General features: G+C 50.1%; 1 protein-coding gene across 2 annotated transcripts in view; it reads left to right on the top strand.

The window, feature by feature from the left end:
* Pgbd5 (piggyBac transposable element derived 5) overlaps positions 1–26158 on the top strand; it is a 64294-nt gene extending 38136 nt beyond the window's left edge. The window contains exons 1-7 of one of the 2 annotated variants that reach the window (XM_085843522.1): positions 9537–9665; positions 11210–11637; positions 15341–15475; positions 19161–19341; positions 21015–21212; positions 23269–23374; positions 24466–26158. In XM_085843522.1, the coding sequence (XP_085699648.1) occupies positions 9638–9665; positions 11210–11637; positions 15341–15475; positions 19161–19341; positions 21015–21212; positions 23269–23374; positions 24466–24661 (1272 nt within the window). In that variant the 5' untranslated portion in view covers positions 9537–9637 and the 3' untranslated portion in view covers positions 24662–26158. Of the gene's footprint in view, positions 1–9536; positions 9666–11209; positions 11638–15340; positions 15476–19160; positions 19342–21014; positions 21213–23268; positions 23375–24465 lie in introns of those variants that run through there. The other variant, XM_021170726.3, reaches the window with a different exon arrangement.
* The last annotated feature ends 683 nt before the right edge of the window (positions 26159–26841 follow it).

Genomic DNA, 26841 nt, shown 5'->3' on the forward strand with positions numbered 1-26841 from the left:
CCATGTAGAAGTTTCAGCTAGCCTCCGGGTGTGGGACCAACTTGGAATCATGTGGAAGTGGCTGCGTGTGAGGTGTGTCTGTCCTTGGCTCCCCCTCCCCTTGCTTGCCCACGTACACCCCCTGTTACCCTTGCCTGCATTTCACCAGCATCTGCTAACAGCTGTCTTTTGTTCCCCAAGTTTGACAAACAATACCCTTGGTTATGAAGAGGGCTATTTATAACCAGTGGAAAGCATAAACAACGATTTGACTGTAATAATAACATTTTGGGGATTCATTAATTTTTTTTTACAGCCTCATTAAACATACGCTCTTTGAGGCTTGTTGCTTTCAGCCTGCGCGTATACATTTGCGTGATTTTGCTTTCCTTATCTGCTTTCTTATTCCTTTTTGGAAACTTAGTACCAGAGGGAGAAATCAAAGAAGTTACAGAAGCCGTGAACACTGGGGACTCTGGGCTCTGCTCGCTGTCCAGGGCTGAACACTTGCTCCGCACAGGGCCCTTCTGACTCCTGTTTAGGGGATAAAAGTGGACCCGCGACTGACTAGTGGGCAACAGAGAGGGCCCACTTTGGAGAGGATGCGGGACCACAGCATTCTGTACAGCTTTTGCAGATGGAAGGAGAGGCGGAGTGCCAGGAACCCAGACGCCTGAGCGCGTCCGTGCTGCCCGTGCTGTCCGTGCTGTGCATGCTGTGTGTGTAGGTTCTTGTCTCATCATTGACAAAAGACTCACAAAAGCAGCTCAAGGCTTTCTCATAGCTCATGGTTTATGGGTGCAGTTCATCATGGAGGAGTGGGGTGGCGGGAAGGGGGCATAAGTGGGGGAAGACATGGCAGCAGGAACCTGGGAGGTGGCGGGTCACATGACATCCACAGTCCGAAAGTGGAGAGCAGTGTGTTAAAACTCAGCTTACATCCTTCTGTTATCCGGCCTGAGACCCTAATCAGTGGAATGGTGCTACCACACTCAGGGTGGGTCTCCTCATTTAGTTAACTAAATCTAGACAGTCCCTCACAGACATGCCTAGAAGCCCCTCCCTTGGATGATTTTAGATCTTGTAAAGCTGACATCGTTAGCTGTTATACTGTGGTTTAGGGTTCTATTCCCAGCGGCTCCCCCCACCTACACACACACACAATTCACTGGGACTCCATTGCTACCTTTTTTTTAAAAAAAAGATTTATTTATTTAATGTATATGAGTACATTGTGGCTGTCTTCAGACACACCAGAAGAGGGCATCAGATCCCATTACACATGGTAGTGAGCCACCATGTGGTTGCTGGGAATTGAACCCAGGACCCCTGGAAAATCAGGTAGTACTCTTAACTGTTGAGCTGTCTCCAGCCCCCCCCCCTCCCCCATCCATTGCTACCTTTACCGGCCATATATTTAGATGTGTCAATGATTTCCAGAAATCATAATTCAAAATGTCTAGACCAAGTTGGAGATACCCAGGATCCTTCTAGACCAAGGTAGCTCCTGCTCTCCCCCCCCCTCCTGCCTCACACGTATGCAAACTCATCTTTCAACTTTTTAAGTAAGTCTGGACTATTTTGCTCATACTCCTTTATAAGTATTTTAAAGACGGTTTATTTTGTGTGTAGTTTGCCTGTATGTACACGTGTACCACATGTGTGCAGTGCCCATGGAAGCTACAAGAGGGCGCTGGATTCCCCTAGACCTGGTACAGTTATAAGCTGCCCTGTGGGTGCTTCCAACCGTCTGTAATTCCAGTTCCTGGGACCTGGTGCCTTCCTCTGACCTCTGAGGTCACAGCATGTACATAGTGTACTTAAAATAAATATGCTTAGAATAAAAATACATTTTTAAAAATGCTCAGATAGTTGGGGGGGAAACTGTCTTCCTGATTGCCCTCCTACAGGGAGTGCTGCAAGGACATAGTCCCCAGCACCCTGGTCCTTGTCACCTGAATCAGGCATTGAGCTTCTGTCACAGCACTAGATGGAGCTTTAGTCTCCTTATTGCACATGTGTAGACTCCGTGGGTTGACTAACAGAAACATGTGCCATCTCCACACAGAAGCCACTGTGTGCTGTGTCAAGTCCCATCTTGGCCATCCCTGGAGTGTGTGTCTGGAGAGAGGAGGCAGGACTGATTTGGGAAATAGCTATACGGGGCATGCCCATAGGTGTCTGAGCACCCACGACAACACCACACACTACCTACCCTCTTCACTGAGTAACCAGCATGTTCTCAGCCTGCCTCTAGACAAAACCTTTGATCATCTGGAAGTCATTATCAAACAAGTCCCCTTCCTCTAGTCTTCATCTGCTGAGCTTCCAGCCAGCAACTTGGCAGAGTTTCAGTTGAGGCACTGTCGGAGTGAGGGCTGTGCCAGTAGAAGGCCTAGCTGAGGATTGGGGTGGGCCAGGCTACCTGCTACAGGGTCTTGGAGTGTCACTGCTGGTACCTCAGGTGGCCATGGTGAGAATCTGTACGAGGTGTCTTTGTGCTGGTGGGCTCTTGTTAAGTGAGCCCACCTGCACCAGGGCACAATAAGCTAAGGAGACAGATCCCTCCCATCTCTGTGGCCATTGACTCTCAGGCTTGTTGACAGGCATCTCACTATAGAGCGTGCTGGTAAGTAGGAGAGTGAATAGGAGGTAGTCGTGGTGTCTCTGCTGTCTAATTCCATTCACAGGGCTTTCCTTGGAGAAGTGTGTCCTGTGTCCTTTCTATTTGTACAGGAGGACCGTCCTGGATTGGGGATGAGGATGGACTGTGGTGGGCCACGGGAAAGGCAATGCCATACCACAGCAGCCACCGCCAGGGTTCTTCTCAGAAATCTCCACCGAGGCAAGCCTGGGAGTCATGGCTTAGACAAGAACTACATTTCAGAGAGAGCTAACTGGGAGGCAACGTTGGGTTAAAAAGAAAACAGAGGGTGCTCTTGAGAAAGTATGGGCTCTGAGAGAGTCCAGCTCCTCTCTGTGTAGCTATGGGATCCGTGGCTCTAAGTTAGAGCTTGAAGGTTGCTAAGAAACCACCTTGTTTTTTCCTAACATTGCCCAGAGTGTAATTTATAACAAGCTTTAAAGTTAAGAGTTTTTCTCAGTAAACAAAATGTCAGTTAGATTTATAAGGTATCCTCTATGTCTAAGAGACTGGTATGCTAGCAACAATGTATCGTAAGTAACCACTGCCTTGATTAATTACGTCTTTGACAGCCTTGATTGACGTGTCTTGGGGAGCTCTTCATCTGGCCCCTAAGTGAGCACAGCTTACTTACTGTCTCTGGTAAGTTGCCTTTCAGAAAACACACGCGGATTTCTGAGTTCGAGGCCAGCCTGGTCTACAGAGTGAGTTCCAGGACAGCCAGGGCTATACAGAGAAAAACCAAAAAAAAAAAAAAAGAAAAGAAAACACACGCATCTCAGTGAGTCCTGTCAGTAGGATCTAAAGAGTGCTGTTTCTCATTAGTAAAAGCAGATCTGGTCCCAGAGCCTTCCTCCCTCCCTGCCGCCTCTCCCCTCCCCACCCCACCCCTACCCCCCAGCCTTTTCTCTCTACCTAAGTCTTTGCATCTTTTGTTCCTGGGAAAACATCTTTTATTTGCCACAGCTGGCCTATAGTGTCCGGGGTCTCCAGTTGCCTTCCCTTTTGGTCACACGCTAGATGTTTGTGTGTTTGTAGGTGAGACCAGCAAGGTACAGTAGGTACGCTGCTGGCATCTTTCTAGGGTGGGGCGGGCTCTAATGGAAGCATCCAGGCAGACCCAGCAACGATGTAACTATTGCTAACCACACCCAGTGGAATCTAGCTTGCAGAGACCGTCAGAGGGTGGCTGCTGAGTACCAGACCCTGCTTTTCTGTTGCTTGAATCCAGTAGGTTGTTTCCTGGCCTCACCTGGCTCACTTAGGAGGGTGGCTATCTTAGGTGCCCTGGGACATGTGCTGGAGGGCCCTGCTGCTCTCCCTCTTCCTCATGCGTACTCAGCCTCCTCTCCAAGGCTCGGATAGCTTGGTACACGCAGGTTTTACTAGCATCACAGTGGGAAGACGGTGTCACTGGGAAGAGACACAGACTCTGGCACCATCCCTCAGAGGATACAGTGGGACAGTGTGTCTAAGCCCTTTGGCCCTCATCTGTAAAGTTTCTTCAGGAATGTGGCTATGAGTTCTGACAGTCACTAGCTGTGCTCCTGGCACATGGTCGGCTGAATTAGTGTCCCCCACACCAGTCACTTCTACTTATCCTCTGGAGTTGAGGGTGCCACCTGGAAGCTTCATGGGAGCAAAAATGCCCTCCATCTGCAATCCGGTGTTCTTTTAAGCAATGACATACATGCAGAATAGATGGTTAGTGGTCAGTTTTGCATCTTTTGTACCTCAAAGGAATAGACTTTCTAAGTTATGTTGAATTTAGGTCACAACTGACTGTCCTTCCACTGGTCTGAGTTTGTTTTCAAGACTGGCTGGGTCCCGCACCGCAGGGGAGGGGGCTGCTGTCCTCGCCAAGAACTTCATCGCATCTCTGCTTTTGTCTTTTTAAGAGCTCATAATTTGAAGCTTAGAAGAGAATGTCTGTTGCCACAGGATGGGGCAATTAGAGGAGCTTTTGTGCTAGAAAGCTTAAATTGCAGTTTAAAAATACTCCAGCAGACTTTGGACGTGGCTTGGTTGGTAGAGTGCTTGCCACGCATGCATGAATTCCTCAGATTTAACTCCTAGCACCACATAAGCCAGGCACAGAGGTATGTGCCCATAATTGTAGCACTTAGGAAGTGGAGGCAAGAGGATCAGAAGTTCGAGGTCATCTTCAGCTACATCGTTAGTTCAAGGCCAGCCTGGGATATATACGATTCTGTCTCAGAACCACATGGGCCACTACATGAGTACCATTGTACTTAGAAGTGTCTGTGTCCATCTCCCTTTTGAAGTGTGTGAGGACTGTCCCTGGACAGGGCTGCCTAGCTCCAGCCACACTCAGAAGGAAAGAGGAGGAGGTCTTAGTCACATCACAGGGCTTGTCACTCTGCCATCTAGGTTCACTGAACACATTTGTCCTGTACCTGTGGGTTATATTCCTAAGACCTGGGCCCATTCTCAGCAGGTGGCTTTCAGAGTGCTTGGTTCTCTACATCTAGTTGTGAGCTGTATTGTGTTGGGATGTGGGGTTGTGTTGGAGGCCTGTGGTGCAGGGGACTCTTCCGATGAAATGGACCCAGCTGGAGCAGTAGACTCCTCAGAGCCGGCTGGTTCCAACACTGTATTATTAGTCAAGTTTCCTGTTACCATGACCAAATACTTGACAGGAAGTAGCTTTAATTACAACAGTTTATCTTGGCTCATAGTTCAAAGGGATACAATCCACTGTTGGAAGGGGAAGGCCTAGGGGCAGGAGCATGAGGCTACTGGTCACAGTTAGGAAGCAGTGTGACATGAATGTTGGTGCCCACTCTCCTCTTCATTCACTCTGGTACCCTAGACCATGGGATGGTGTCACCCACGTCCTGGAGATGGTCTCTCACCTCAGTTAAATCTCACAGGAAACAGCTTCACAGGTGTTCCGTGATGATTTTAAATCCAATCAAATTGACAGTGAAGGCTAAGGGCCACACCCACTCTTAGATACATAGCCTTGGAAATGACCCTTTAAGCAATAACAACAAAAATCCCTCTGTGACTTAGTTTCCCTTTTGGGTAAGTGGGGTTGATAATAGAACAGATCGCATGGAGCTGGTATTCACGAAAAGAACAGATAAACTGAGTTATCATTTGTGAAGCAGAAAGAGCACACACCTACGTGGAAAAGCATGCTGAATGCTGTGTATATGTTAAATGAAGTGAATGTGACATGCTGATATTTATGGATAAACAAGCAAAGTGTTGCCCTGGCAATGCTTCCAGAGCTAATACTCTGAAAGTGTGGCCCAAACTGTGGGCAGGAGGCTGCAGGCTGGCTCTCTCCAGCCCCCCAGTTCCTGTCCTGGGGAGATGGGAGTCTCCTGCCTGCATGTCTTCTGACCTTTATACTTTTAGTCTCCTTGTTCTGACCCAGACCCGTGCTCAATGTCAAATGAAGACACCAAAGTCTGTGCCTTGTCATTCCCGTGCCTCTGAGCGATGCCACTGTCTCGGGATCCGTTTCTGTACCCCAACTCCCCGTTCTCATTTTCTTCTTTCTCTTCTCTCCCAGCAGGGCGTGGGTGGGTGCACAGGGGATGTGAGGATATAATTAGCACCCAGGGAGAAGCAGCTCCAGCCTGCGTGCTTTTCTGGGACAGTTCTGTGATGAGGAGGACATGGGTACCCAGGGACCAAGCTTTGCCTGCTGCCGTTGACCCAAGCTGCCCTGCGTTCCCAGTGTGTGACCCCAGTGCACAACCAAAGTCAAAGCAAGCGAAGGCCTGCCAGTGGAGCAAGGATCTCTGTGGGTCCTCTGGGCTTGGCTGTGTGTTTGGAGGGACCATGGGTCTGTAAGAGCTGGGATGGGCCATACCTTCAGAGCCTTCTAGCTGGATGTGCTTAGGTGAGTGGGAGGCAGCCACGTGTCCAAGTGGGTCCATCTAGGAAGGATGCCTGGAGCTGTCCTCCCTGTACACACACTGTCCAGGTAGAGAACATCGAGGTAGGTCCGTGCCCAGGGTCATGGGTCAGACAGAGGACCAGCTGCATGTACACCATCCATTGTCCCAAGTGGTTCTCACGGATGTCATTTATACCGTCACCCTATCTCCCTCCATCTTGCTGTTGCTAAGGAGCTATGTTCAATCAGGGGCTGGCCTGAGTTAGAGGTCTTAGCTTTACCCTTTTCTTTGGGTTGGAAAAGCCAGGCCTGTTCTCTGGGCCTTGTAGAACCTTGGGCTTCTCCAGAGTCAAGACCTGCTTGGACCACCCCAGTTTTGATTGCTTCTTTGGACTTACAGTCATTTTTTAAATGCTGGGGCAGGGTTATGAGACTAGAAATGTGTTCTCTGTGTCCAGCCTGTCCTGCATACCCCTGTGACCCTCTGTTTAAGTTCATTTGAACATAAGAACAGATTCGAAGCCAGGATTTTAGAGACTGTACAGCCTGAACCAAGTGTACGCATGGCCTCTGCACACAGGTGCACAGGCGCACCCCAGTCTCCTCACCCCTCCTCTCTCTTTGTCCATGGATTCCTCCTGTTTCAGCTGGTGCTGGTCCTGCTGACTACCCTGTTGCCTTCCCCCATCCATCATGGTCACCTCTGGCTTTTCCTTCCCCTCCCTCTCCTTTCCTTAATAGGGTGCCACTCTATGTAGCACAGGCTAGCCTATAACTTGCTATGTAAACTAGGCTAGCCTTGAACTCATAGCAGTCTAGTTTCTCAAGTGCTGGGATTACAGGCACACTTGGGACTGCAGGCCTCTCTCTGCACCACATTTCACCAAATGAGATGCCCAGTGTCTCCAGAGAGAGGCAATGTGGGACATCCTTCTTATGGTTTTGAACTCATTTGATTTAACCTGGAGAGTGACTCCACCTCTGCATTTAAATATGAATTGACCGTTAGCTGTTCCACAGCAACCACTGACAGCATCTGCCCCCAAACATCCCCATAGCTGTCTTTATCCCGGGCAGCATGGCTGCTACAGAATGTTCCAGAATGGAAGAAAATACTCTTCTATTCTGATAAGGGGATCTAGGGGCTCATTCTGCCTTCGGGGTGTTTATTGACAAGCATATTAATGGTCATGAAGTATGTGTTGCCTGAATGAAGATCGAGCAGCCCATTGTGTCACCTGCAGCGGAGATCGGTCCTGCCTGTCGAGGCTGTGCGGCCCTTGCCCCTATTCAGAGACTATAAAGGCTGTATTGTCTGCTTTTGGCTTAGTGCCCGAGGTGAAAGAAGACAGAGGGAACCAAGGAAGGAGTGATCCCCCGGGGGTGGTCCCCTAGGAGTGGTCCCCCAGGGGCTTGCCCCAGCGGGAGAAAGGAGAGGGGGGGAACAAAGCTGGCCCTAGAGTTGCCTCCAGGTAGGTTATGTGTCTGCTGCTTCTGCCCGACACCCAAAGCACCTTGCCTTTTCAGGTGGGCTCCACACATACACATCAGTGAACCCCTTTTGTCCTGCCAGCCGTCCATGGCACCATTGAGGGTATGGTGTACATTGCTGACCCAAACCTGTCACCGAGCGGTGACACGGGCCCCTCGCTTTTCCTACCGAGCTCAGCAAAGATGCATGGAGTGTAGAGCTCACCCTCCCCTCTGCTAGTCTCCATTTTTGCTGTGTATGGGTTAGGTGTTAAGCGCACCACATCCTGAGTTTGGAGGACAGAAAGGATCGAGCAGCCACGACCTCGGCTTTCTTGCTTCAGTAGATGTCAGAGAGTGGGTGTCACAGGCAGCCATGTCTGAGCAGAACTTGGGGCCCGTGCAAAGGGCAGGCAGTCTGTGGGGCTGCATGAAGAAGCCAGAGGAGGCGCGGGACTTTATTCTTTTCACCCCACAGCAGGAGGGTGTCTTGGAGGGGAGAGACACATGGTTGCTGTCCCCATGGGCCATGTGGCATTCTTAGTAATCTCCACAGACATAGACAAAGCTCTTCATCTCTGTAAGTCACCTAGAGAACCCGGGCTATGTCCTACTTCTGTCTGAATGGGGTTAGTGCCCCTTGTTGGGGCTAATGTCAAGTTATAGAGGTCATGTAGAAAGCTAGGTGAGAGCTGGGCAGTGGTGGCGCACACCTTTAATCCCAGCACTTGGGAGGCAGAGGCAGGCGGATTTCTGAGTTCGAGGCCAGCCTGGTCTACAGAGTGAGTTCCAGGACAGCCAGAGCTATACAGAGAAACCCTGTCTCGAAAAAACAAAAAAACAAGAAAGCTAGGTGAGGCTGTGGGTAGGAGCTGCATCAATGACATTCCTCCTTCGTGACAACCAGATTCTGTCACCATATTCCAAGTGGCAGGAACCACAGCAACCAAGAAAAGCCAACAGGGAAGCTTGTCAATCCGAATAGGCGAGGGAGGGAAGCCAGCCACTCTGTAGTGTGTTCAGGAAGCAGGCTGGAGCAGACTTTGGCTATCCATCCAGAAATGGCGTGCATGGGAGGGAAGATGACTCTGGACCTAACTTCAGGGAGAGAAAATTCCATGCCTCTCAGTCAGCATGAGACAGCAGTTACAATGTTGCTTCTCCTCGCTGATCACCGGTCTGGTCTGAATAATTTATGGCTCTACCCACAGGAGGCTGCCAGCCTACTGAAAAGCACAGATGCTCACTATGCACTTATGGCTCACCAGTAAACATAGCCCTGAATTTCAACATCCCCATGCCAACAGGACCACCTCCTGGATCGGTTTGGTGCACTGGTGGCAGCTAGGCTATATACGTGTGGCTGGGGAAAGTGAAGGCGGTGGCCGCCCTGCTGTCTAGGTGAACAGAAAACAGAATTTGCTTTGCAAAGCCCTCAGTGAGGTGCTGTCCCAGAAACAGCTGCCGAGCCTTGGGCTTGTCTCCTCATACCAGTGCCGTGCTGGGCATCTGGCATACGGGCTTGTCCACCTGACTCTGCAGACAGACTTTAAAAGTTGATTTCACTCAGTCTGTTCTACAAAGAAAACGCTAGAACTGGGAGCAACCGGCCAATCCAATGAATTTTAAGGAGATGGTGGCTCAGTGGTGAAAGCGCCTACCATGCAAGCATGAGGCCTGGAGCTGAGATCCGTATAGGTGAGCTCTGGGCTTGATTGAGAAACCCTGCCTCAATGAATAAGATGGAGCTGAGTGATTGAAGAAGGTGCCCAATCTCGACCTTGGGGTTCCATATTCATGTGCACATACACACATGTATGTGTACCTCCTACATGTACCCACACACACACACACACTCATGGACACAGACACACGCGCGCGCACGTGCAAAATGGAAACCCCAAAGATCCTTACCCGGATCTGGCCACTGCTCAAAAAACTGGCTTTATCTGCAAACAGCTTGGTGGGTTTTTTTTTTTTTTAACAGCTTGGTAGGTTGTTTGTTTGTTTGTTGTTTGTTTGTTTTTGTATAAGCTGGTGGGAAAACTCTTCATCCAGTTTTTATTAAAAATTGCCACACAGATGCAAAAGAAAGGTTGTGTACTACAAATCAGAGCATGCTGCTTCAAGCCTGTATGATAGGATTGCAAACAGAAGCTCCTAGGAGGCATATAAACACATGCACATGAATACACACATGCACACACATGTGTGCACACACTCACAGAGAAGCTTCGGCTTAGGACTTCTGACTTTAGGGTAATGCACAAGCAGGGATGGATTTGAGTAGGAACCACATGTGCATCTTAAGCCTGGATCTTTTCTTTGGCTGGCAGTGTGTCAGATGATACTTCTGAGGTTTGGGACAGTGATGTTGAGCTAAGGCTCCCTGTCAGTTGCCCTTGTGAGGGGATCAGCCGACACCCAGTCTGCTGGGACTGAATTAGAACAATCTGGCTGGGGGGGGGCACATGCACTTTCCACCTAAGATGATTTGGGTTCATGGTGAGGATGTTATAGTAAGTTGCGTCTGGGGTGTGTGTGTGTGTGTGTATGCATGTGTGCACACATGCAAAGAAGCTGTTACCAGTCAAATTTTGCAAGGCCTGTCTCTCATTGGTGAAACTGTCTTACACTAGTCCCTTTGGATTAACCCACCAATCGTTTAAAATTGTGTGGGACTACTTAGCAAGGCTTGTTCTCTACTGGCTGCAACTGAATCATTATGGGTACAGAGTCCCCTTAAGTCGTACAGCACATTCTGGAGAATGACAGGGGTTTATACACGCTCTCTCCCTCTACATCTCTCTCCTCAGATCTACTCACTAGGTGAGCTGCATTCGCCACTGATGTCCTATACAGTGCATGAGGGGATGGACGGCTTAGGTGTGATGGGCCTGACAACAAAAGGATCGAGGGACAGGAGGACAGGGTTGCAGGGGGCAGAACAGAACAACAGGCTTGGGTGCTGGGGAAATCATGTTGGGAAGGAAGGTGGGAATAATGTGTATGATCTGGGGGACAGAGAGTTGGGGGACAAGGCAGGAGCATCTGAGTGACAGGAGCCCAGAGCATGTGAGAGCCAGGCTATTGGCCTCCATTTGGGCAAGGCATCAGACGCAGGAGGGAAGGAAGGGAGGATAGGCAGGGCTGTGGCCTGAGGCCCAAGGCCAAGAGGACCCGGCTCCTGTCAGGTGGTGATGGTTTTGGACGTGAGCACTCAGCCTGTCTTTGGATTTCAGGTCCAACCAGAAAGATGCCACCCAGCGCTAGCGCGGTGGACTTCTTCCAGCTCTTCGTCCCGGACAACGTGCTCAAGAACATGGTGGTACAGACCAACATGTATGCCAGGAAGTTCCAGGAGCGGTTTGGCAGTGACGGTACCTGGGTGGAGGTGACGTTGGCAGAGATGAAGGCCTTCCTGGGCTATGTGATCTCCACCAGCGTCTCGCACTGTGAGTCGGTACTCAGCATTTGGAGCGGAGGCTTCTATAGCAACCGGAGCCTCGCCCTCGTCATGAGCCAGGCCCGCTTCGAGAAAATCCTCAAGTACTTCCATGTTGTGGCCTTCCGATCCAGCCAGACCACACATGGGCTCTACAAGGTCCAGCCCTTCCTCGACTCCCTACAGAGTGGCTTTGATGCTGCTTTCAGGCCGTCTCAGACCCAGGTGAGCTCACGTGTGTGCACTTGCATGTATGTATTTCCACACGCAGGTCCATGCATGCAGATGTGTTTGTGCATGTTCATATGCGTGTATATGTATGTGTCCAAGCATGCAGATGTGTTTGTGCGTGTGTGTACATGTGTCATATATGTTTGCGTGTGCATGTGTGCATGCATACATGTTTGTGTGCCAGGTGTCATTGAACACCTGAGACTTTTGGCTAGGAGAAGATTTAGGATGCCTTTCTCCCTGTCCTTGCTTACCTTCTCTAGTGACTACAAGTCTCTTTAAGGTCACCAGCCAGACTGCTAACCTTATGAGCCAAATGCGTTTGTAAGGGAGGGTGGGGCTTGAACTCCAGCCCCCAGACAGTTAGAATTTAACCCTTCACTCGGAGCTACAGCAGTCTCCTTTTTTCCACCTTCTCCTCATCATGGGTTTTCCCACACGGGGCTTTACACAGACCCAGCCTCAGGGTCCCTGTCATGTTCACTGAGGGACACTTCCTGACTAGGCACCTTCATTAGGTCACTGGAACTTCTTAGATGCCAAGGTCCACCTGGCCACTCAGGCCAGAGCCTGAAGCCTCATCCAGGGGCTGGTAGCTCAGCACTGTCACAGCCCTGACTCCTTCCAGATATCCTGAACCTGTTCCAGAAGGTGGAGTCTCTCATGGTTCTCAGCTCCTGACCCACACTGCCTTCCTTGTCCACCTGCATGCAGTGCTGTCACACTCAGTGCTGTCACGCTCAGTGCTGTCACGCTCAGTCTGGTGACAGAATCTCAGAACTGCTCTGTTGACCAAGCACAGTGAGGAGGTGCTGATGGATCAGAGGTTTTGCCCCTAGGTGAGCCAGCTGAGTTTCCTCTGTGGAGAATTTCCAGTGACACAGTCCCACCATTTTTATGCTTGCAACTGTCTTTTAAGGGGCGTCTGCTGGGCTTCTACTCCCAAGATGGCTGCACTCCCGAGTCTGTAATGTTCTCCTGTTCTGCACAACTGGAAACTTCAGGGCTTTCGTGGGGTGTTACTGTCTCAGGTCCATGGGCTTTGGAATATTCTGCACTGGCGCTCCGACTGTTCTAGAACTTAGCAGGCACCGTGTGTGGGCCCGAGGTGTGGTGTCAGGGAGGGGGTGGCAAGCTACATCTTTGCCTGGGAACTTCTCTTTCCCTCTTCCTAGAGGACTGCCCGCAGACCAGGTGACACACTTGTCAGAGTTGAGGTCAGATTTGCTGTGACTCTCAGGAGTGGCCCAGAGCCTGCTGCTACCTGGTACCACCATTATGCCTCCGCCCTGAACACACAGACATTCACACACGCGCACACTCAGAGGCGCGACTCTCAGCATGCAGCATTGGGAGCTACCATTGTAGCAAGTGTTACCCTTTGTGGAAGGTTTTACAGAGTCCGCCGAAGACTCCAGAATCTACCAGCAAACAAAGCAGCCGTTTTTGTGTGATGCCTGCACACAGGCACAAGACGGGAGGTGCTACTCTCATCAAAACTGGAGTCAGACTAATCAGAGAAACATCCCTGGAGAGGGATTATGCAAATAAGTAAGAGATGCCTCCCTTGCCATACTCGATGCCTGGCACACCCCGAGTGGCTTGTCGCACAGAGGGGACTCAGGGATGGTGCTGTGTGACAGAGCTGACTGTTTTCCGCAGAGGAGGAGGAGGGAGACTCAGAGATGCTTGCTCGCCCTGCTGTGATGCGTTGTAACTGTGGTTGGAGATCATGGAGAGATGGGCTCCCTGGCTCACTGAGGGGGGCCCTCTTGGATGGCTGGAAACAGCAGACTCACAGTCTAGACAAGGAGATGGGCAGAGGAAGAACGGGAAGCCGGGGCCACCTTCATGCCATTTTCCCTGTTCCTAAGACCCCCCCTTAGATTGTCCATTTTGCACATGGGGCTTTGAATGTGTCATAAGCTGTAAGGAGCCAGAGAATGTCTGGGCTACAGTCCAGGCAGGCCAACTTGTCTGTTCCCAAACTGAGCAGTGGCAGGGGCTCCTACTGAGGTCCTCGGGGCAGGTCCTTGGGTCCTGTATGCACTGTAGAGAGGTATGGCTGATACTTTAAAAGGAAAAGATTTATTTTTATTTTTATGTACATGAATGTTTTCCCTGCATGTATGTAAATGTGTGGGCGTACATGTGTGTATTACCCACGGATCGGGGGAGGGCACTGCATCCCCTGGAACTTGAGCTCTGCAAGGTTGTGAGCCACCACATGAGTGCTGGCAACCAAACTTGAACCCTTTGCAGAAAGAGCATCACTAAAGCCTCAAGGCTGATGCTTTAAAACATAGAACTGAATGAAGGTGCTGTTACCAAAAGAATGCAGGTCACAACTGCTAGTGTCTAGTGTCTATGCCAGGTCATGGACTGATATGGCTTTTGGGGGAAGCCCTCATGCCCTGAGTGGACTCAAAGCTGCCGAGAGAGAGCCACACTTGACCACCACCTCCAGGGTCTTAGTTCGTTCAAGCTTCCCCCGCACAGAGTCAGGTACCATTTTAGACTTCATGTGGTCTCTACTGGGTCTTGTCCTTTCTTTCAAGTGACCACGGAGTTGCAGTAGATGAGAACAGGGGATTATTCTAATAAGTTGTATTTAGAGAGGAGGAGTGATTTGAAGACCCTCAATCTAGAGCGCCCTGTAGTATGGAAATGAGCGTGTATACACGTCACCTTGCTTAACTGTGGATATCCGTAACTGTGACATAGAACAGTGGAGGGAATCACAGCACAATGCCACCCACAATGTCCCTGGAGGCTTCCCAAGCACCTTCGTTTGAAAAACCAACTTAGAGTCTTTTTCCTTATTGTCCTGTCTTTGAAAGGGTCATAGATTTCATGTTATCAAGAAGTTGACATGCCTGGCGGGCTTGATGCATGCCTTTGATCCCAGCATTTGGGAAGCAGAGGCAAGTCTCTATGAGTTCAAGGCTAGCCTGGTCTACAGAGCAAGTTATAGGACAGCTAGGGTTATACAGAGAAGCCCTGTCTCAAAACAAAACAAAACAAAACAAAACAGTAAACAACAACAACAAAGAAGTTGCCATGAGTGAAGTCCCATACTTGCTTAGGAGCCGGGGAGCTGGAGAGATGGCTTGTTGGCTAAAAGTGCTTGCTCTGCTTACAGAGGAGCCAGAGTCACTTCCGAGCACCCATAGTGGACAGCTCACGACCACTGTATTGCCAGTCCCAGGGTATCAGGTACCTCTGGCTCTGTAGACACTTTTACTTGTGTGTATGCATCCCTATAAATACATACCCCCATACATAACTCCACACATACTGACAGGAGTTGGGGCTGGAGATCCTAGCCCAGTGATATAGATCACTGATACGGGCTACAGTCCCAAAGACCTCAGAGGCACCAAAGGCAAACTGGGACAGCGGCTCTAGTTTACTATCTCACGCCAATGAAGATTAAAGGCACAGCCAGTATGGGCATTTGTAAAGCAGATAGTAAGAGCCACGGCCATCTCTTGAGAAGGAACGTTGTGCATCAGGATGGAGGTGAGCGTGCCCGTGTCTTCCGGCTGAACCCTCCCTAGAACGGCAGTGCAGATAAGGAGACTCCTGGTCAGAGAAGTCAGGTGACTTAGTCTCAGTCACAGCCACAGCCTCTAAAGGTGTTGCTGGGAGCGGAGCTCACACTGCCCCGTGAGAACACCCCCCCCCTTTCCCGCAGGTGCTACATGAACCCCTGATTGACGAGGACCCTGTGTTCATTGCCACATGCACGGAGCGAGAGCTGCGGAAGAGGAAAAAGCGGAAATTCAGCCTGTGGGTCCGCCAGTGCTCTTCAACCGGGTTCATCATCCAGGTGAGCCACTGGGAAGGGGGCCAGAAGTGTTGGAATTGGGGAGCTCTGGGGTGTGCAGACATCAGGGAGATAGGAAGGATGATTTGGGGTGCCACGGGCCCAGGGTGTTGGGGAGTTAGTTCAGTGTCTTCCGACTGTCACACTCATCCCCCACATTCAAGCAGAGGCTAGTCTGGTCTCACTTAGCCTCCTGTGGGGTAGCTGGTTCTTGGAAAGCTCACAGTCGTACCTGACTCCACCCCTGTAATGTAGGGTTTGTGACATGATCCCAGGACCTAGGGTACCAGACACTCAGAGGCACCAAAGATGGGCTGGGATAGTAGCTTTGGGTTTGTCTTGGGCTGATGAAGATTAAAGACACAGAGAGCTGGAGAATGTAATGCGGAAGCAAGCCTTATTAAGGAGAATTAGGGAACGGTGAGAGATTGAGGGATAGAAGGAGAAGCTCCTGAGAGCTGGAGGGGTTTCCAGGAAGAAAAAGCCATCAGGCTTCCTTGTCTGGGGTTCTTAGAAGGCCCTGACAGAGGCTGGCCCACGGCTGAAGTAATTGCTTTGAGATCGGCTAGTTGTCTTGACTCTCATGGGCTGAGCCACTGGCAGCCCACATGCTTCATGCATACCCTGTGGCCTGAATAAGGAGATTACCATGTGCTGTTCAGGCCACTAGGGGTGGCTGGAGTCCCACTCTGTCCGTCTCTGGGATGCGTTTGCTAACAACGTGCTGACCTTGATGGCATGCGAGTCTCTGGCTGTGTTGCTGAGTGGCTGTGTGGTTGAGACACCTTCAGCAGGTGTCTCAAGGGCTGTTACATACACCATTCTCTCTCATTGTCACATTTACACAGCCCAGTCCACAGCTCTTCCCAAGTTCCAGTGTCCTGCAATTCATTGTCATCTGAAAATGTCATGCAAAACACTCTAGAAATAATTGGTTCTTAAGTTCTGTGCCTTTCTTGAGTAGGAAGATGAAACCTGAGGTCCACCCCGAGAAGTGAGTTGTCCTTTGCGGGACATATGCGCTCTGTACACCCCACCAACCAACCCATAAATCACCCCACACTTGGGAGTCTCTGGATGCCTCTGGTGCGACTTCTGGATTTCTGGGTAGGGAAAAGACTGGCTAGGCAGATATCCATGCCACACTGTTCACACCTTGAAAAGGAAGTAACGTCACGCCATGTTCACACTTTGAGAAGGAGGAGGTAGCTAGAATGCCTGGGCTTGCCCACGTGGGCAAAGTGCTGAGCAGTTTCAGATGGTCCTGCAATTGTGTTCCAAGCCAAGGGCAAACTCTGAGCCATCCATTGCTGGTGTTGTGGAAACTCCCCTGTCCCAGGAGAGCAAGACCCTGGCCTAACTTTGAGTCCTGGCAGTCTCCAGACCTGCGGAGAAGGCAGTTCACACCAAAGACCAGAAACTCGTACCCCAGAATACACCAGGTTCCAGCTGGAAAAGGTCTTTTTTAATTAGTGTCTCTTCCTAACTCGATTTTTCATTCAGCAACCCTCACCCCCAAATCCCAGAATACCCATAATTCCATACGCGCTTTAATTTTTTTAAGATTCATTTACTTTAATTTTATGAATGTGATGTTTTGCCCATTTGAGTGCCTATACACCATGCGTGTGCCTATGTGCACCATGTGTATGCTGGTGCACTTGTATGTTGGTGTGCCATGTGTGAGCCTGTGCACCATGTGTGGCCTGTGCATTTTGTGTGTGTGCCTGTGCACCATGTGTGAGCCAGTATACACCATGTTGTGCCAGTGTGCACCATGTGTGTGCCTGTGTGCACCATGTGTGTGCCTGGTTCCTGTGCAGGCCAGAAGAGGCCATTGGTTCCCCTGGGACTGGATTACAGACCACTGTGAACTACCACTTGAATGCTGGGACCAAACCTAAGAGCAGCCCATGCTTTATCCTCAGAGCCATCTCTGCAGCCCTAGTAAATGCTTACTGTTCTCCATATTAGTTACTTTTCTTGCCACTGAGACCAAACACAGGACAAGAAGCAACTTAGAAGAGCTTTCTACTAGTTGAAGACTAGGCAGACATAGCAGGAGCAGGAGCAGCTCATGTCTGTGGCAGAGGGTGAGGTGACTGGTTACATTGTATCAACAGTCAGGAAGCAGCGCTCAACAGGAAAGAGAGGCCAGGATGTAACCCTCAAGGCCAGCTTACCCCATCCTTCAGGAAGGCCCCACCTCCAAAAGGTTCGCCAATTTCTCAAGACAATATCACCATCACTCAGGACCAAGTGTTCAAACACACAAACGTGGAGAACATTTCATATTCTAACCACAATCTGCAGTAGTAGCCCTTTGAGTATCTACAATAAACCATGCTGGCTGAAGCTAGAGGACAGAGACATGAACAGCCCTCGTGGCTCCCAGAGAGTGATGGACACACACTGTCCTGCAACCTAATTGCCCCAGGAGCTTCTTGAGCACTGCATAGAAACAGACCCGCTGATGCTCTGACTTCAGCCTTGTGGGGCCTGAACACAGGAGCCACGTGCACCATGCGCAGGCTCCCATCCTATAGTGTGGGAGGCCAACAGGTATGCCAGTGTTTCTGAAGCTGAGTGTGTTTGTGTGTACAGTCGAATAACATGCTCAGCTACATATCACAGAAGACCCATGCAGGCCAGACTCACCAGCTTCCCAACCATTGCTAAACCCAGAGGCTTTGCTGTCCGGCACCATTTCCCAGTGAAGGACGTATCTATCGCCCATTCTGTTGAAGACTTTGTTGCTAAGTCACATCCCTGTACACTGACCTGAACACAGAGTTGGGCTTTTGTATCCTTAAGGACACCGGTGCTTGGTAGGTGAGCTGCCAAACGCATCTGACAGGATGGGACCTGACACAGTAGCTGGGTCTTCCATGTGCTTCTTCTGGGAGTTTCTCAGAGAGCACCGTTGGTGTCCCAGCTCCTAGCAGTTCCAGCATATCAGATGACACCAATGTGAGCTTGCTGTGCAGGACAGGACAGGCATAGGGATGTGACAGGCACTGCTGGGTATCTGTCTATGGAAGTATGAACATTCCCCGGAACGTCTACTCTCCTTAGGAGAGACTAGTCAGCGCCCTACCTGCCGGTCTGGTCTGCCCCTGAATCCATCGTCCTTCCCATATACACGTGTTTGGTGGCAATTGTGGAGCTGGTATGGCTCATGTGTTAGGAACGGCTTACCAAGCCTAGCATGGCCTCTTTGCTTCTGGCCCTTGGAGTGTGTCTGACTTCTGTTGCATCTCTGGTGCAGTGAGACAGACGAGGGCTGTCTTACCTGTCTTTGGGTTGACTAGTCATTTTGCCCCATGGGCGATAACCACTAGGCATGTAAGAGCATGCCTAGCCCTTGAAGTGCCCTTCGATTCTATTTGTGTGAGTGCGCATGTGTGTGTGCGTGTGTGCGGACTTAGGGACAGGTTTGCATCAAATTTGACTGCCAGTTTTCCCATCTCTAACTGCTCCTCTCCCGCTCATACTCTCACGGACAGAAGCCTCCCAGCTAAACCATGAGCTGCTCAGGTTTTGGGTAGCCGTGGTGGTGACCTAGGACATTGTGAGGCTCATGACATAATAGGGTGAGGCGGTTTCCTCTAACCCCATGTTTCCTGCGGTCTCGGGCTGTGGTCCTTGTTGCCCTTGGCACTCTGACCCCTCTGCCTTTCTGTTCAAGATCTATGTCCACCTAAAGGAAGGTGGTGGCCCAGATGGCCTGGACGCTCTGAAGAACAAGCCACAGCTGCACAGCATGGTGGCCCGGAGCCTGTGCCGGAATGCGGCCGGGAAGAACTATATCATCTTCACAGGGCCTAGCATCACCAGCCTCAATCTGTTCGAAGAATTTGAGAAGCAAGGTTTGTCCAGCGGCCGTCCCAGCATGGCCAGCTCCTGGGGGGTGGGGAGTGACCAAAGAATGAGGAGGGTAGGAGCAGCGGCTAGCACAGATTGCTCACAGCATTTCAGCTGCCCTGTGTGTCTGGGTTCTGGTGTTTTCGTGGTGTGTGAGTCCTGGGCTTGCTGTCAGGTGATAGCATTGGCACAGAGCCCTGCCAGTCTTTTGGGCATTCCTTTGTGTGTACTTTGCTGTGTGGTTCTGGCCATAACAGGCCTGGAGGAAAAGCCCCTCATAAAAAAGGGTCTAGAAAGTAGCAGAGTCATCCTCCATAGCTGGTGAATCTCCTTCCGATCTGGCAGAGACCCGTGTGGTCAGGAATGATCCTTCAGGCCTCAGAAAGGTCCTGGGCTCCTGGAGCAAGAGGCTGGTTGTTCTTTGCAGACTGGATAAGCCTCCCTTGACTTTGGCAGATGCTGGATATGAAAAGCAGAGACCTAAATGCCAAGCTATGCTGGGGACAGCTGAGAAAGCATCACTCATAGACAGAAGCTACTAGAATTGAGACATTTTGCTCTGTAACACAGTGGATATCAGGCCTTAAAACTCTTGTATTGTGGAGTGACAGGTAACTTACATCTTGGGCCAGGGAAGCCTGGTTGAAGTGAGGGAACAGGCTGCCCCAGCTAGCCAGCATTGCAGTCTAGGTAAGAATAGCCCTCTGCGCTGGGTGGTGCCAGCAGACTCAACCCATCTGTGGCAAGAACCTAGCAGGAGATCAGACGGAGGACGGAAGGGAAGCTGCAGGACATGTGACACAGCCGCTTTGGAGGAGGTCTGGCTCTCCATGAAGCACAGTGCATGTCCATAGAAGTGTAACCCTTGATGGTGTGTGCATGTGTACGTAAGGGTCCACCTTTTGATTTGCTCTCAGCACTGGGAGTTGGAGTATGTGCTCGTGTGTGTGTGTGTGTGTGTGTGTGTGTGTGTGTGTGTGTGTGTTTGTCCAGTGTTAGATCTATAAAGCCGCATGAGTGTTGGACATGGCCTGGGCCTCTGGGGCACCTTTCCCCACGAGGATTTAGGAGAGTTGCTTCTGAGATCCCCAGGGAAAGGCATTCCCTGGCTCAGCAAGCCAGGAGCTGGGAGGAGAACCCTTGGGTGGAGGAGAATAACTGGATAGGAAATTTTGCCTTTTTCTGAGGTTAGGCAATATAGAAATGATATCACTATGAATTTTTAGAAGCATCTAGAGCCACTGAGTTCTTTACAGTGGAATGCCACGTGTCTTGTCTTCAGTCTTGTCTTCTACAAGAGCCCCAAGAGCTGACGGGTGTGTCCATCCCGAGGTCTCTGGCTGTGTTGTTGGGCACAGCCATACCATCCTTATCACCACAGCTATTTACCGGTGGGCCTTTCCTAATGTACATGTGACACCTTAGCAAATTCCATTTATGGACGCAGATAGGATGCTATGCCCCACAGTACCAACCAAGAGCCCCGTTGATAAGGGCCATATTGTTGCATTAATCCATTGCTTGCATTAGTTATGGCCTCAGTGACCTTCGGGTGTGCTCTTATAGAGGGATGGGGAAAGGCCTCAGCAGCTGCCTCTGAGTGTTCGCCCTCCTTCCCGGGTTGTGGGTGGGGCGCCCTGACAGTGGAACATATGAGAGTTTGTATCTTTCCTTCCAGGGATCTACTGCTGTGGCCTCCTCAGCTCCAGGAAGAGTGACTGCACAGGTCTCCCTCCATCCATGTTGACCAACCCTGCCACCCCACTTGCCCGGGGCCAGCACCAGATCAGGACAAAGGGCAACATGTCACTGATCTGCTGGTACAACAAGGGGCACTTCCGCTTCCTGACCAACGCCTACTCCCCTGTGCAGAAAGGTGAGTGTACAGGAAGGGGGGCACCCAGGGCATGGAGGGCCCTCATGCTGTCTGTGTCCCTCGTAGTTGGTTGTGCTGTCCTGGGAAGGGGCAGGTAGGAGCTGCACGAAGCTCTTAGCTTGCCTTGATTGGCAGGTGGCTTGGTCTCATCGTCCTGTTGGGCTGTGATAGCTCTGTTGTTTGGGCATGGTAATAGGCTACGTTGTGGGTGGAGTTTGTGGATCATTTTATCAGCTCTGACTCCTGGAAGCAAAGCGCCTGTGTGATCCTGGCTGCCAGGCAGCTTGCTGTTGCCCTCGCTAATCTCCAGGGATTTAAAATTGACTCAGAGTAGAGGGACTTAATTAGCCCAGAGTCTGTATTTAAAGAAACTGACAGCTAAGACCGTGTTAAACTGCTGAGACAAAAATTGAGAGGATCGCAAAGGAATCTGCAGACACTTCCAGAGCAGTGTGCACATGAATGGCTTGCATTCCTATGTGCATACTGGGTGTGTGACATGCATGCTCCTGGGGTGTACCATGTGTGCGATGTGTGTGTATGTGTGTGTGTATAGTGTATACACATACCATGTGTTTATCATGTGTGTGTTTATATATATGTGTGTATACATGTATATATACCACTACGTATTGTGTGTGTGTGTTTGTGTGTGTGTATAGTGTATATACATACCATGTGTGTTTATATATATGTGTGTGTGTAGTGTATACACATATCATGTGTTATATATATATATATGCATACACATGTGTATATATGAATATATATACCACTATATAGTGTGTGTATACATATACCATATGTGTGTTTATATGTTTATATGTATAAATACTGCTATATAGCATGTGTATGTGTATATATATATAGTGTATGCACATACCATGTGTGTGTTTATATGTATATGTATATATACTGTATATATACTATATATATATATAGTATGTGTGTGTATATGTGTATATATACCACTATATACTATGTGTGTGTATATATATAGTGTATACACATACCATGTGTGTATTTATATATGTGTGTGTGATATATGTATATTTATATTTTTTATGTATATTTATATGTATATTTTTATGTATATATACATATATAGTGTATATATATATAAAAATGTGTTTATATGTATTTATACCACTACATATACTACACACACACACATACACTAGATAGATAGATAGATAGATAGATAGATAGATAGATAGATAGATAGATAGATAGATATACAGTATATGTATGGTCATGTTACATGTGTGGTCTACATGTGCTTCTGTGGTACAGTGTACTTATGTATTTATGTTCTCCACATGGTGTATGCCTCTGTAGTCTGACATAAAGCTAGCCAGCACAGTGGGAAACCCTAACTATGTCCAGGTGCCTGTGGACACCTTTGTTCCTGTGGCCTGCAGAGGGGATCCAGACAGTGCACAAGCAGGCCAGAGGACAGACGTCAGACAGTAGCCATTGGTGCAATAAAATGGGGAGATCCTGTGGCTTCCCTTTTGGTCCCCAGGCTCTGCTGGTTATGAGTTGTGCCATGGCTCTCGGGCCCGTTGGCTGCGCTCCCTTGGTGTGTGTAGAGGAACATTCTGGGTAGATGAGCAGCTAAGGGGTCATGGAGAGGCCCCTGAGAGATGTGAGGATGTTGGGCCTGGTGTGGAAGGGCTGGCCTCCTTGTTCCTCTGTGACATGGTCCCACCCACGCTGTGAACAGCCCAGAGAAACTGCCGCTATTCCCACCCTCCTCCAGCCCCTGACCAAGTCATCCAATATAGAGGGGGAAAGAGAAGCCTCCTTCCCCTCACTTCTCAGGCCTGTCCCCGGAGCATCTGTATGTGCCTGCGACTGTGTCATTGTCCCTGTGCCCATGAAGCCACCGAGTCTAGGTGGCAGATAACTGTGCACTTGTCTGCCTCCGATGCCTCCTCACACCCACCGCTCTGCTGAAGCACGTGATGGACGGTGCTGGTCCAGTGTCCCACCACGCCCCACCCCCAGGAACTGGGCAGCCTGGATGGGGACTGAGCTCCTGTCTCCCCCACAGGCGTCATCATCAAGAGGAGGAGCGGGGAAATCCCCTGCCCTCTGGCCGTGGAGGCCTTTGCGGCTCACCTCAGCTACATCTGCAGATACGACGATAAGTACAGCAAGTGAGTGTGTGGGCGGCTGGGGTGCGTGGGCAGCCGAAGGTGCGTGGCCAGCTGGGGGGACGTGGGTGGATGGTGTATGTGTGAGTGGCATCTGGCGTTTGGGAGACTGGTGTGCATTCAGGTGATGTCAGATGTGTGGGCGGCCAGTGGGTGCCTGGGTGGCCGGTATGCCTGCAAGTGGCATCCGTTGCGTGGGTGGCTGCTGGGTGCATGGTCGGCCGGCCAGTGTGCATGGGGTAACATGACGACACACATCGCAGTGGTGTGTAGGGAGGGTTATGTTAGCCCAGACATAGTGAAGAACATAAATATGGGGCATGAGGACCCATGAGGTAGTCTCAGGCCCTCGTCCTGCCCACAGGTGGCCTATACACCTATCTCCTCTAGAAATCCCTGCACTCCACTCATATCCCAGGGCTCCAGCCCCACGTGAGGTACCCGCCACTGCTCATACCCCATTGGTGGGCATCTTGGCACATAGTTCAGCCTTTATCTTCTAGGCTTTGTCCATCCTGAGCTGAACTCCCCGGTGGTCTTCATATATGATGTAGCCAAGATGTAGGGACAATAAACAGGATAAGAGAATCCTAAAATAAGGTTCTGGGCATAGTGTCCTCAGGGTCAGCCCCAGGGTCCTGAGTCTTCCCTGAGGAAAGACAAATGGATAACGGAAGCACATTTGAGAACGAGAGAGAGAACACATCACGAGGCCTGGAACTGAGGGATTAAGCATTTAGATGTGGGTGGGCCGAGAGAAGGGCCCTGAGAAGGCAGCTGCTGGAGGATGGGGCAGGGCCTGTCATAGCCCCGCCCCTGGGCCCCGCCCACAGCTAGTTCCCAGTGCATCACCAGAAGGGAGTTCTTCAGATGCACTGGCCTGACCCTCAGCCTCTAGGCTTCTCTCCCCTGAGAGTTGTAACCAGCATGCCCATTGTGAGACTTTTCTGAGGAGATGTGGACAAACACCTGCTCTCCCCCACTGGACACTAGTGACAGATTAAAGAGTTCCCTCAGTCTTGTGGGTTTTATTCACTTCCTAAGTCCTAATGAGGGGAGCAGCTACACGACGCCGTGCCTCCCCCTCTTCCCAGGTATTTCATCTCTCACAAGCCAAACAAGACGTGGCAGCAAGTGTTCTGGTTCGCCATCAGCATCGCCGTCAACAACGCCTACATCCTGTACAAAATGTCAGACGCCTACCACGTGAAGAAATACAGCCGGGCACAGTTCGGAGAGAGACTTGTCAGGGAGTTGCTGGGCTTGGAGGACTCATCGCCAGCCCACTGAGACTGCTGGCCCAGGGGTGTCAGGGACAAGGAAGGAGCCTGTCACCTGCCTGCTGGCTGGAGGGCTCATGTGTGGTCAGAAGTCTGCTTTCCACATCACCCCCCACAAAGGGTGGCTCCCCAGAGCCTGATACAGGTGACCTCGGAAGGTACCAGCAGTAGGACCAGTGGACCATGCTCCGCTTTCCAGAGCGTGAAAGATCGTGACGGGCTCAAGTTCAGATCAGGCAAGCTTACAAAATGGACCCCTCGGTGCCACCCCACAGCACCCGGCACGTGGGTTCCTAGCACTCTCCCATGAGATCAGCTTAGATGGCTCCCTTGGAAGAAGAGATGCAATGTGGTGCCATTAAAACTCAGAGCCAGGGGGGGCGGGGCGGCTGCAGCTTGCTGACTATAAACAGGGTGTACCTGTTCTGTCCTCCACCGGACTGCAGCGAGCAGGGCGAGGAGGGAAGAACAATGCTAGTTTTTTGTTTTTTTTTGTTTTTTTTGGGTTTTTTTTTTGTTTTTTGGTTGGTTGGTTGGTTTTTTTTTTTTTTTTCAATGTATCTTCAGGTTAATTCCCTACTGTTGCTTAAGGTCTACTGTGAACAGATGTGCCCCCCACTCCCCACTCCCCACTCTCAGACACCACATACCTTCACAGCTCCCTGCATGATCACAGTTCTGTTTCTGGCCTGTGGCAAGTTAGGAAGGGCCGCTGGCTTCCAGGACAGATGTAGCTATGGCTACCAAGGCCTGGGGAGCCTGCAGACTGAGTACTTTGTCACCTGTCACTGTTGGCTGCAGACTGAGGACTCTGTCACCTTGTCACTGTTGGCTGCAGAATTACCTGTCTTGAGAATTCTATAGCATCATGAAAACAAAATCCTTCACCTCCTTCTCTCTGGGGATGGGGTCCCCTAGAAAGTCACAGCAGGATTAGGAGGCCCTGGCTGGGGACTGGCCCTGTGGGATCTCCCATAGACCCAGGTCCTTCCCACCACAGGTTGACATCTCTCCAAGGAGCCTGAGCCCCAAGGTGGGCCCACTGTCCCCACAGATGGGAAACAAGGATTTTTCCACACCTTGCAGCCCTTCCTCCTGATCTAATGCCACCTAATGTCCTCAGATGCAGACTGTCCTCGGCAGGGGCTTTGGGGCAATTCCTCATTCCTTCAGTGAGCCGAGGTGTGGCTGGCAGCAGAATGCTCTCCACACCTTGTCACGTCTGTGTCCACTCTCTCCACAAGCACCCTCGCCTGCGGTGGGACCCATGATGCCACAGATCACAGGCCCAACTTCAGTTTGTGTTTAAGATAACCTTTGCTGTACCCTTAATCGGATCAAAAGCACTTTCACGGAGAAATATATTTTCAATTTGTGATGCTTTTCTACAAGGTCCACTCTTCCTGAGTTCAGGTGTTTCCAACACTTAGGGAGTCTAATGAAGGCCAATGACTTTTTCTTTTCTGTCCAAACAAGAAAAATAAAAATAAAAGTCTATTTAGATGTCGGCTGTTAGTATGTGGCTTTGTTTCAAAGAGTTAGAAAGCTGTTCCCCTTGAACTTGCTTTCCCATGGGTGACAGGAACGTATGAGCTGAACTGTTCTTGGAATCTTGAAACATTGAACAGTTTATAAAAAGAAATCAGTTAGGATTTGATGTGTGAATATATTTTATATACATATATATATACATACATATATGTATGTATTCATATATATGTATTCATATATATATACACATAGGTGACTGATAGTAGCAGTTCTGAGTGTAGTTGTTGTCCAGGCCCCCCCCCATTATTTTTAGTCTTGGTTACCTGAGGTCACCTGTGATCCAAAAAATACTAAATGGAAAATTCCAGAAATAAATAATCCATAAGTTGTAAGTTTTTATTACAGTACATTGCTACAGTTGTTGTATTTTATCGTTAACTTCTTTCTGTGACTAATTAAACTTTATCACAAGAGTGTACGTAAAGGAAGAAGCATAGCGTGTAATTCTAGCACCCACGGAGGGTCTTGGGGCTCAGAAATATATTCCCTGCTGAAGGATGGATAGGAAATGTTGAGTCTCCCGCAGACTGTGGTGTGCATCTGAGGCCAGCAGGTGGCGATGTTCTACAGACTGTCGACTGCTGGAGCCTTCGTCGGAGGTGCTGTTGGTGGCTCTCTTGTCACCTGTTCTGTAAATAG

Source organism: Mus caroli, unplaced genomic scaffold (genome assembly GCF_978045245.1).
Source record: "Mus caroli unplaced genomic scaffold, Mus_caroli_1 scaffold_10, whole genome shotgun sequence".
Taxonomy (NCBI): Eukaryota; Metazoa; Chordata; class Mammalia; order Rodentia; family Muridae; genus Mus; species Mus caroli.